The 12,005-nt window shown below is 41.6% G+C and overlaps 1 protein-coding gene across 4 annotated transcripts in view; it reads right to left on the reverse strand.

Moving 5' to 3' along the window:
* Nucleotides 1-12,005, reverse strand: part of Spin1 (spindlin 1) — a 64,902-nt gene that overhangs the window by 21,850 nt on the left and 31,047 nt on the right. For 3 of the 4 annotated variants that reach the window (XM_045130899.1, XM_045130898.1, XM_045130896.1), the window contains 2 exons: nucleotides 5,190-5,238; nucleotides 3,535-3,618 (listed from right to left, as the gene is read on the reverse strand). In XM_045130899.1, the coding sequence (XP_044986834.1) occupies nucleotides 3,535-3,618; nucleotides 5,190-5,238 (133 nt within the window). The remainder of the gene's footprint in view (nucleotides 1-3,534; nucleotides 3,619-5,189; nucleotides 5,239-12,005) is intronic. The other variant, XM_045130900.1, reaches the window with a different exon arrangement.

Consider the following 12,005-nt stretch of genomic DNA (forward strand, 5'->3'; position numbering starts at 1 on the left):
GGCCTATTACAATGAAGAACTATTTGGCTACTGAAATTATGCAAAAGGACTGGAGTTATAGCTCAATGGTGGAATACTTCCATGAGTTTGATCCATAATATCACAAAGAAAAAAATCTAAATTATGAAGAAGAACTTAAAGACTTTTAAAAACTCAGGTGTTAGGCTACAGAGATGGCTCAGTGGTTAAAGGCACTTGCTTGCAAAGTCTGATGACCTAGGTTTGATTCCCCAGTATCCATGTAAAGCCAGATGCATAAAGTGGCACATGGATCTGGAATTCATTTGCAGTGGCAAGAGACCCTGGTGCAACCATTCTTTTTCTCTGCTTAAAAATATTTAAAGGAGCTGGGTGTGGTGGTGCATGCCTTTAATCCCAGCACTCAGGAGGCAGAGGTAGGAGGATCACCGTGAGTTTGAGGCCACCATGAAACTACATAGTGAATTCTAGGTCAGCCTGGGATAGAGACCCTAATTAGGGCTGGATCCAGGCATGGTGGCACACTCCTTCAATCCCAGCACTTGGGAGGCAGAGGTAGGAGGATTGCCATCAGTTTGAGGCCAGCCTGAATTTAATTCCAGGACAGCCTGGGCTAGAGCAAGACCCTACCTTGAAAAACCAAAAAAAAAAAAAAAAAAAGGGGGGGGGGGGTGGTGGTGCTGGAGAGATGGCTTAGCAGTTAAGGGATTTGCCTGCAAAGCCAAATGACCCAGGACCCACGTAAGCCAGATGTGCAAAGTGGTGCATGCGTCTGGAGTTCATTTACAGTGGCTGAATGGCTCTGTGTACCCTCTCTTTTGCTCAAATAAATAAAATACAAACGTTTTTTAAAAAATTAAAAATAAGGCCAGGCGTGGCAGCACACACCTTTAATCCCAGCACTTGGGAGGCAAAGGTAGGAGGATTGCTTTGAATTCAAGGCCACTCTGAGACTACAGAGAGAATTCCAAGCCAGCCTGGGCTACAGCAAAACCCTACCTCAAAAAAACAAAATAAACAAACAAATCAATAAATAAAAATCAAAAATCAAAAACTAGGCGGGCATGGTGGCACACGCCTTTAATCCCAGCACTTGGGAGGCAGAGGCAGGAGGATCGCCATGAGTTTGACGTTGCCCTGAGACTACATAGTGAATTCCAGGTCTGCCTAGGCTAGAGTGACACCTTACCTTGAAACATCAAAAAAAAAAAAAAAAAAAAGAAAGCAAGCAAAAGCAAAAACTCAGATGTACACAATTATCTGTAAAGATATATAGGAAAAACTTAAAATACGCATTATTAATCATTAAAATACAAATTCTTAATAGCTGGGTGTAGCACTATAGTTCTGTTTTTCCCTAGATTTTCAAATTTTTATATAATCATCTAAGCACTACATTTCAATAGATATAAATATATACATATACATAGAATATATATATGTATATATTTACAAGCAGAGAGAGATAGAAGAGAGACATACAGACTAGGTGCACCAGGGCCTCCAGCCACTGTGAACAAGCTGTGATGCATGTGCCATTTCATGCATCTGGCTTTATGTTGGTCCTACCGAATTAAACCCAGATCGTTAAGCTTTGCAGGAAAGAACTTTAACCGCTGAGCCACTTTCTAGTCCCAGATTTGTATCTTAATCCCATCAATCCCTGTATTTAATTTCTGTTGCTTTTTTCCAAGAGCACTTATACTTTTAAAATGTCATCCCTCCGGTTCAAAAAGAACTGAAGTTGGCTTGATACAAACGTTATTTCTCTCAAATTTACTTAATGAACTTAGATATAAAAGACATATAATGACAGTTTTTCCAGGAACAAATAACAAGGTAAAAATGAGTAGTAATTTAAATGACACACTACTTGTTAAAAATCAGAAGTCAAACTTCCAATTTTGGGGTCTTGAATGAATAAGCTACTAAAGTTTACTTACAAGTGAGATGTAAATAATGCTAAATATAAATTTTTTTAATGTCAGGCTCAATATAAAGAGTGTAGAAACATAAAACATGAAGTTCTTCTTACTACATCTAGTTCAAGATGGGTTTAGTGTTTCCTGACAAACAAAAGGCATCCAAGAATGTCTAATATCAGGCAAGCGTCTGTATTTACATTTTAATTGTTTTTGTAGCTCATGATCAAACCAAAGCTGTATACATGGTAGGCAAGGTTCTGCCAACAAGCTCCATCTCCAGTCTAAAATGTTTGTATTCAAGTTGGATGAAGGGTGCAACATTTATATAAATGGCTTGATTTTGTGAATGATAAAACATTCCTTCATAAAAACTGAAAGATTGCATACTGAATAATTTTTTTTCAAGGTAGTTCACTTACTTTTAGACCTACGTCAAGTACTGACTGGTGGTATAACCTCAGGCAAGTTGTTTAATCTCTCTAGGCATCAGTTTCCTCCTCTGTAAAAAGGGCTTGCAGATCCACCTGGACAGATGCTACCCTGTAAACTGAGACTAGGAACACGAGACTACACTAGGAAGCATGAGCAACATTCTCCATCAGTGACTGGTGTATGTGTCTAATAGGAGAGACGAAAAAAGCAGCCTTCAAAACATATCTACAAGCTGGGCATGGAGGTGCATGCCTTTAATCACAGTACTCAGGAGGCCAAGGTAGGAGGATCACTTTGAGTTTGAGACGACATAGTGAATTCAGGTCAGCCTGGTGTACAGCAAGATCCTACCTCAAAACAACAACAGCAGCAAACAATGTTTATTTCAGTGTCTTATATGCCCAAGTCACTCCTTTGGACAGACAGTCCCTCAAAGTGGAACCTATGGTAAAGCTAACACCTGAAAATAAAAAGATGCACAACCAGGCATGGTGGTGCACGCCTTTAATTCCAGCACTTGTGAGGCAGAGATAGGATTGCCATGAGTTCGAGGCCACCCTGAGACCTGGACTACATAGTGAATTCCAGGTGAGCCTGGTCTAGAGTGAGATCCCTAAAAAAAAGCAAGATGCACTGTAAATAAGCTTACCTTAGACACTATCTCAAGATGTCTTTGGAAAGCAACAGCATTCCCAAAAGGCTCCATGGAAAGTCAAACCCAGCAGATAACCTAGTCCACAGCTAATTCATATATTAAAGGCAGGGAGATAGCACCATGGGAGAGCACTTGCCCAGAGACAGGTTTGCTTTGAGCATAACTCTGCAGATTATCCCGCAAGCAACCAGAGGCATCTACACTTGAGTTCTTCTAAGCCCTCTCACTGGGGGAGGGAGGAGCAGGAAAGGTGACCACCATCCCAGAACCCAATGCTGCCTCAGGACCAGAGCAACCCCTCATAAGGACAAGAGGCTTATAGTTCCGCTGTTTCATATTGGATGTCCATAAAGATTGCATTTGTAGAAAGAAATCTATGCTGAAAAGCTGAAACCTCTCTAATCAAATCCAATACCTTGATTTCAGACATGTAAGCCAAGCTTCAGACACAGACACAAGAAGGAATCTGCAAGCCATAGCCAGCTCCAAGGCCAGCGGCAAGTAATCTCCCCAAAGCTCCATGTGTCCACCCCCACTCCTTACTCTGTCCAGAAGATACTAGGCGCCATCACCAGTGCAGAAACTTGTTCCAGTCTGCCTTTTCCCTCGCCCATCTTAAAATATGAACTGAGAACAAAAAACGAGGATTGAGAACTTCTCCCTTCATTTCAACTTCTACTGCAGAGCAATGTGCTCATGGCTTCTAGCCTTCCACACCAAGCTTGTGAAAGCACACGCCAAATTCCCGCAATGTGGGACACAGAGCACCAAGTTCTTTCAGCCACTGTGCCTATGAGCTTTCAAGTTTTTAATAGGTAAGTGTCTATTTCTTGTGCCTGAAGGAGTCAACCCATGAGATAATGAATACACAACACTGTTTAGGAAAAGGCACATGAATCCCTTTGTACAAAATGCATGAACAAAACACTTAAGAGTTCAAACCTAATTTCTAAAATCATAAGTAAATGAACTTGGGCAATTACTGGAAAATAATTGTAAAGGGGGCTAAAACAAATGTATGTCAACATTCTTGAAGTTTTTTAAAGTGACAAACCTATTATGAATGAGCTATTTGGCCTTGCAAAGTTGGTATTCACTTGCCCTGCCCACTGCCTATTGTTTGAGGTTTTACAGTCTTTACATGAGACAAAAACATGGCTTACCATTCATGTCATGGGTATAACCAAACCAGGAAAACAATGAGGACTATTTGACAAGGATTTTATTATGTGCAAAGGAAGAATATATCATCCAACTCTCCAATGGTCGTTTCCTAAGCTGAATATTGTGTTTACATTACACAGTGTGCATTCATGTGAACAGGAGACAAGTCTGTTTCAATCACTAGCCACTCCTGAAGGGCACTCTTAATTCACCAGACTTGCCATGACCAAGAGGTCTCTCACCATCAACCTTTACAGCAAAGGAATAAAGGATATAACTATTGCATAGGCAATGGGGGGGGGGGGGGCTTCCTCCTATGGGCACTTTTTAATGCCAGTACTCATTCACAATTCTTACTGTTAGAGAAGCATTTCTGGGATGCAGTACCCACAGCCACCAGTGAATGGCACAGGGAAAAGGCATCTTCTGTACACTGACTGTAGACTTGTCACTCTAAATACATGGTCCTGCAGGGACTGGTTATACAGCCAACCCAGAAGTTGGAGTTTGAGACAGGAAAACTACAAGATAGAGGACAGCTTGGACTCTATAGTGAGAACCTGACTAAAAAAAACACAACTGTTCAATTTATAGTTGGGCATGCTTTCTATCAATTACAAAGTGACAAGGCAAAGGAGATGACAGCAGCTAGGTGGCCCTCTAACACAAAATAAAGCCACTGTGCAAATGAAGTTCCTGGTTAACAGAACTGGAAAAGAATCCTGTGCCCCCCCCCCCCCCCACTGCCTGACAAAGGAGGCTGGCCAGCTGAGTGTGTGCCTTTATGCTGCTATTATTTCCTGCCTTCAGACAGGCACCTAATCAGATAAGGTATGCACATGGCTCAGGGGCTTTTAACAGCTTAAGGACATACCTAGCACCCTTCAGCCATACTAAGGAGAGGAACTGGGCCAAGAACATAACCAGTTCCCAGGCAAAAGTGAACTAAGAAGACCCTAGTGTAAGAGGTTGTTTATGTGCTGGGTGATTAAGTTGCAATATGTTATCTATAGTTAGATTTCAGAATGGCTTACTTGTGGGACGTCCTCTTCTTCATCATGTTTGCAGATACTCCAGCATGGCCTGTAAGAAAGGTAAGTTATGATTAGTGAAGGTAAATTTAAAAATACAGCTTGGGGAAGACTTACATAAAGCTTGAAACTAAATCATTAACAGTCAACATGTAAGAGCCATTTGTTGACTTAGTTCTTAAAAAGGAGACATTAGGCAGACAACAGCAGGAGCAACAGTTCTCCATTCCCAAAGCAGCCATCGAAACAACAAAACTTGAACAACATAAAAGTAATAATCTGAGCCATGAAGCAATAAATGTACAGATCCTGCCTTCCTTCATCACCTAAGATCACAGGAAACTCATGAAGCCTCAGAAGAGAACACAGGCACCAAAGTCTCTAGGGACTGAGGCAGGAAAGAGGCGCTTGGGCCTCAGACCCTGAGCTTGTTCCAAGAGCCATTTTTGGATGATGGTATGTGAACGAAGGGGAAGAGCTCTGGCAAGTGATGCGTCAGACTGGACCTGTGGGGAAGAGTGTGGGCAGGGCAGGTAGTAAAAGGGGTTCAGGCTTGAGCTAAATACAAATATTCTGAAAAGTCATAGATACAAGAGAATTTTCCAGAAGCTCCCATGGCCTGGTGATCCACAGACCCTGCCTCAAAATTAGGTAGAAGAAAAGGCTGGACTCCAAAATTGTCCTCTGACCTCAACATGCATTCCTGTACACAGTGACTCACACCAAAAATTAAATAAATAAATGTTTTTAAAAAGGCTTCTTAAGAGTTGCATCATTTGGTGATGCACGGCTTTAATCCCAGCACTTGGAAGGCCTAGTGAGAGATCACTGTGAGTTCAAGACCAGCCAGGTCAGCTTGGGGGGGGGGGGAGAGAGAGAGAGAGAGAGAGAGAGAGAGAGAGAGACAGAGTGTGTGTGTGTGTGTGTGTGTGTGTGAGAGAGAGAGAGAGAGAGAGAGAGAGAGAGAGAGAGAGAGACCCTACCTCCAAAAAAAAACACAAGACTTCTTAGGAAGTCTGCAGTGGCCTATGGAACACAGCAAAAACCCATCCTCAATATATACTTGCCAAACTAACACTAAAAGATGTCAACAACATGCCTACATTCAATTGTATGACACTTCAAATGTCCAACATGCCCACCCTCCAAAATTATTAGACAAAGGATTTAGGAAGAAAGTCTTCACAAGGTCAGAACCAGGGGTGTTCTGGGGTGGGAGAGAGAGCTGAGATGGGGCGGTTGTTCCAGTACTATCTGCACAGCTCCCTCTCCACAGCCTTATGTAAATTGTACTTTGTTTTTCTTTTTTGGTTTTTTGAGGTAGGGTCTCACTCTAGCCTGAGCTGCTCTGGTACTCACTCTGTAGTCCAGGCTGGCCTCAAAATCTCAGTGATCCTTCTACATCAGCTTCCTAATTGCTCGGTTTAAAGGTGTATGCCACTATACCTAGGGAGTTGTACATCTTTAAAATACAGATTTCTGTAGTACATTTACGATGTTGCAGGACCAACTGAAGGGACCAAGGGCCAGTGGGTCTAGAAAGCTCAAGATGGTGGGCTGGGAAAGACTGCCAGGAGACCACCTCAACCTACTCCACCAGCATCTTTTATGCACTGAACAAGGAAAAAAGGTGTGATGAAGCAGTATGACACCACAAAAGGTGATGAAGAGACACAGGCCAGAAACAGGAACAACGGTCCCTGATACCTCTGAGCTAAGACAAGGTAAGAGAAGTAGAGTGAAAAAAAGAGAATTATAGGATAAAGATTAATCTAGGTTTACTGGAACTACACTAGATGCTGCGATCCCCTCTGTCCTCCCCACTGTCCCACCTCAGCCCCATATGGTTCCCATAATGCCACACTGGGTACACACCAGGCTGGCTTCTGGGGAACAGACTCCCTGCTCCTTAAAACTCTCCAAGCCTCCACACACCATCACATACCAATCCCCAGAGTTGACAGTTTTAGAAGAGACTCTGCTACTTCCCTAGTCAATTAAAGATTAACCTCCATAACCACACAGTTCTGCAATCCTAAGTGTTCAGAGACAAGAAACAATCCAAAACAACGAAGAGGCAACAAAGATGAAAACCAGCAATGCTGCTGCCTCAGTGCTGCATGGAATGGATAATGAGAAGCTGGTGCGCAGTACAAGGGAACCCCATCACTGGGCTCACAGTGAAACAGGAGGAACATCTTCCAGTCAGTAATATGTCCTATCAGCAACTAAAACAAACCAAAAACCCAAGCTTTTAGACCAACCAGAGAATCAAAGGCAAGAAGATAAATATAGAGAGGACTACAACTTAACCCTCTCAAAACTGGAGTTCTTGTCTAAACCTGGTCTTTCCAGGTTCTTGGCATCTTATTCCAGGAATGAAAGAAAGTAATTGAAAAAGCATACAAATAGCAAAGCACCAAGAACTTTTACTTAAAGCAACAGCACAGGACACACCATAAGGGAGCAGCAGGCATGTGAACTACAGTGCCCATGAGCAGCAGGTGAGTGCATGGAGCTTCCTTCATGAGGAACTGAGGAAAAGGAGTTGGTTGCAAGGGACAGGGTGTAGGTGGTCTTTCGGCTTTGACTGATAGGTTAGTTCACTGCATATGTCCTTTCCCAGGATGTATCTAATTTTATTCATATGCATGCATAGTCATGCACAGGCATAAAATGATAAAGAGGGAATCTTATCTAGTTGGGCCTTACTGAGCATGCACTCAGAACCACTCTAAGCTGAATTAGCCCCTACTTCTAATTCCAAGACATGCTTCTAGGATGTGTTTGAATAAAAACTAATCATAAAAAGGAAGTTGCCAAGGAGTTGCTAGGGAAGAGGACCTGTTGCATCATTTGAAGCTTGGTGCAGGTGGGGAACCAATGTTGCCAAGAGCATTGTTAGGAAAGGGTATGGATGATCATGGGTACAGTAATTACCTTTAGATATCAGATATCATCTGTGGGTACTCTAAACGTGAGAATTTAAATGTTTGGTCCCACAGACTCAGTCATTTACTTATTTATTTATTTATTTATGACAGAGAGAGGAGGACAGAGAGACAGACAGACAGTGAGACAGAATGGCGTGCCAGGGCCTCTAGTCACTGCAAATGGATGTACCACCATGTGCATCTGGCTAACATGCGACCTAGAGAATCAAACTTGTGTCCTTAGGCTTCATAGGCAAGTGCCTTAACTGCTAAGCCATCTCTCCAGTCCAGATTCAATCATTTGTGATTAAACTTCCTACTTGAGTCCCTAGCAGAGGGACATGTCACTGGGGGGTAAATCTTTGAGTCCAACCCTACTAGGTGAGTTCAGAGTCGTTTTAAGTTCTGACGGTTCATGCTTGGTGCTTTGGGTGTTTGCTGGATATTTGGTGGTTTCTCTGTGCTTGAATCTGTCCAAGAGAGCCAGCTTCTTCTGCCACTGATGAAACTTCTTCAGGAACTATAAGCCTAAAATAAACCCCTTCCTCCCATTAGCTGTGTCTGGCTGGAAGTTCATCCCAACAATGTGGAGCTCAATGCAGCACCAAAGTTATGATCCATGAAAAAATTTATAAGCTGGACCTCATTAAAACTGAAGAAAAGAGGGGCTGAGGAGATGTCTCATGCTTGCTTGCAGGGCCTGACAGCCCTGGTTTGACTCCCCAGTACCCATGTAAAGCAAGGTGCACATGCATCTAGAGTTTATTTGCAGCAGCAAGAGGCCTTTATGCACACATGTTCATTCTCATTCATTCTCTCTTGCCGTTAAAGAAAAATTTAAAAATATGTTTAACAAATTGAAGAAAACATCATGCAAGCCATGCATGTAATCCTAGCACTGGAAGGGCTGAGGCAGGAGAATTACAAGTATGAGGGCAGCCTGAAGTACTTATCAAGTTCAAGAACAACAAGGACAAGACTACTCCCATGCATATTTGTTTTAAAAACAAAGGGGCTGGAGAGATGGCTTAGTGGTTAAGGCATTTGCCTGCAAAGCCAAAGGATCCCAGTTCAACTCTCCAGGACCCACGTAAGCCAGAGATGTACAAAGGGGCACATGTATCTGGAGTTACACAGTGGCTGGAGGCCCTGGCACACCCATTCTCTCTCTCTCTCCCCCTCCTTCTCTCCCTCAAATAAATAAATAAAACATGTTTTTTCAAAAAGAATTTCAAGCATATACTAAAGGAGAACTATAAATACATTAACGTACATATTACCCTATGTGCATCTTTACCAATATACTCATTCTCGGTCTACTCTTGAAGCAAAGATGCACTCTTCTCCTACACAAGGGTACACACCAAAACTGAAGGCAGCATATGCAATAAAGAAAAAGAACTCAATGAAGTCAAGCGTTATGGTGCATACTAGTGAACCCAGCACTGGGGAGGTGGAGACAGGAGTTTAAGGTCAGCTTTAGCTACATAACAACTTCAAAGACTGTCTGGGCTACATGAGACTGTGTGAAATAAAAACAAATAATAAAGCTACCCTGAACCACCGGTACTTGATGGTTAATATTGACTTCTATTGAAGATTTGGCTCTGTAATGTAGCATCTTCCTCATTCACTAGCCATGCAGTTTGCTGAACAAATACTGAATAAGGCTGAGTTGTGTGATGTCATGCAGTGTAAAGTAACATCTGTTTTCTGGCACTTTGATTTCGCTAAAATTTTTTTTAATATTTTATTTTTCTTTATTTTATTTATTTGAGAGAGTGGGTGTATCAGGGCCTCCAGCTGCTGCAAACAAACTCCAGATGAGTGCACCACCTTGTGCATCTGGCTTACATGGGTCCCGGGGAATTGAACCTGGGTCCTTTGGCTTTGCAGGCAAGTGCTTTAAACACTAAGCCATTTCTCTAGCCCAGCAGTTTGACTTTTAACTTCTTCCTATCTGCTAAATTTTCATCATTACAATTTCATGTAGAGAAACCCCTAATACACATTATCTCATTCAGTCCTTAATATCATTAGCAGTTTTATGTTTTAGAAGTGAAAACCTAAGGACTAGGATGAAGAGATGGCATAGTGGTGAAGGCGCTTGCCTGCAAAGCCTAAGGGCCCATGTTCTACTATCCAGATCCCACACAAGCCAGACACATAAAAGGTGAAGCAAGCTCAAGGTCTCACATGCATGTCCACTAGGTGGCACAAGCATCTGGAGTTCGACATCAGTGGCTGATGCCCTAGCACGCCATTTCTCTCTCTTTAAAAAATAAATAACTAAAGATTGTAAGAAGACTAAGAAATGCACCAATTTTTATAATGTTGATCCCAGTGTACTCAGAATAAAATTCAGATGGATTCTAGATGTATCTTACTGACAACCTAACAATTAAGTCTGTAGCATCCTTATAAAGGAGAAAGAAGTTTTTATTTAAAGTTTTTGTAAACTTTATTTATTTGCAAGGAGACAAACTGACCAACCAACCAACCAACCAACCAGGACCTATTGCCAGTGAAATTGAACTCCAGATGCATGTGCCACTTTGTACATAGGGGATCAAACCTGCACCATCTGGCTTTGCAAACAAGTGCCTTTAGCCACTGAACCATCTCCCAACCCCAGGAGCTAAAATTTAAAAGTGCCCTTAGAAATCAAAATCCTTGTAAACTCTTCTACAAAGGAATTCCTAATGTAGTTAGTAAAAATTTAACAACTAGTTCTAAATCACATAGCAACAGACTTTTGAAACCTTAACAATTTTACTTAGTTTTACCAATGCCCAAATATCTAAACTGTGAATACCAAAAAAAAAAAAAAAAAAAAAAAAAAAAAAAGCCAGGTATGGGGAGGTGTGCCTTTAATCCCAGCACTTAGGAAGCAGAGGTAGGATGATTTGAGTTCAAGGCTACCATGAGACTACATAGTAAATTCCAAATCAACCTGGATTAGAACAAGACCCTACTGTGAAAAAAGAAAAAAAAAGTTACATAGTCATATTGTATTGTATTTATTTATTTATTTACCAACCACACATAGTGGCTCATATGTATAATCCTAGCACTGAGGAGCTAGAGGCAGGAGGATTGTCACAAATTCAAGACCTACACACCAAGAGCTTCTTTAAATAAATTATTATTTATTAATTTTAAAATATATTGTGTGAGATTTTAGTTTGTCTCTATTTTAGGGAAAAGTTAAAAATCTGTCCTCTTCTTGTGTTAGCTGTACCACAAAACAAGAGTTTATGCAAAATTCCTTCTTGGGTTTCCCTCCCCCCACTCCCCGGTGTATGTGTGTGGCTTTTTGTTCTGTTTGTTTATGTTTTTGAGGTAGGGTCTCACTCTAGCCCAAGTTCACCTGGAATTCACTATGTAGTCTCAGGCTAGCCTCAAACTCAGTTATCCTCCTTGCATGAAAGAGAGAGACAGAGACAGAGAGAAAATAACATCTAAATGCTGAGTTAGGTTACTCTTCTGCCCTAAAATTGCCCAATGGACCCCAAGCTTCACTAAGGACAATTATGTTTCTAAAACCTCACCTTCTCTGCTCACAAACAATTCCTTGATGTGACTACAGATCACATCAAACATGTACTTCGACTCATTTACCCAAGTTTACATCTATAAATTGCTAGGTTACACAGAAAAAATTAGTGATTGTTCTCTTTTCAAGAAACCAAAGCTGTTCTTTCATATGTTATATGCATAGAACACCTACGTATCAGGAAGCTTCAAAACCAGCAAACCCTAGGACTCACATGAACATACTTGCTTTAAAACCATACTAGGGGCTGGAGAGATGGCTTAGCGGTTAAGCGCTTGCCAGTGAAGCCTAAGGACCCCGGTTCAAGGCTCAATTCCCCAGGACCCACGT

Source organism: Jaculus jaculus, chromosome 12 (assembly GCF_020740685.1).
Source record: "Jaculus jaculus isolate mJacJac1 chromosome 12, mJacJac1.mat.Y.cur, whole genome shotgun sequence".
Classification (NCBI taxonomy): Eukaryota; Metazoa; Chordata; class Mammalia; order Rodentia; family Dipodidae; genus Jaculus; species Jaculus jaculus.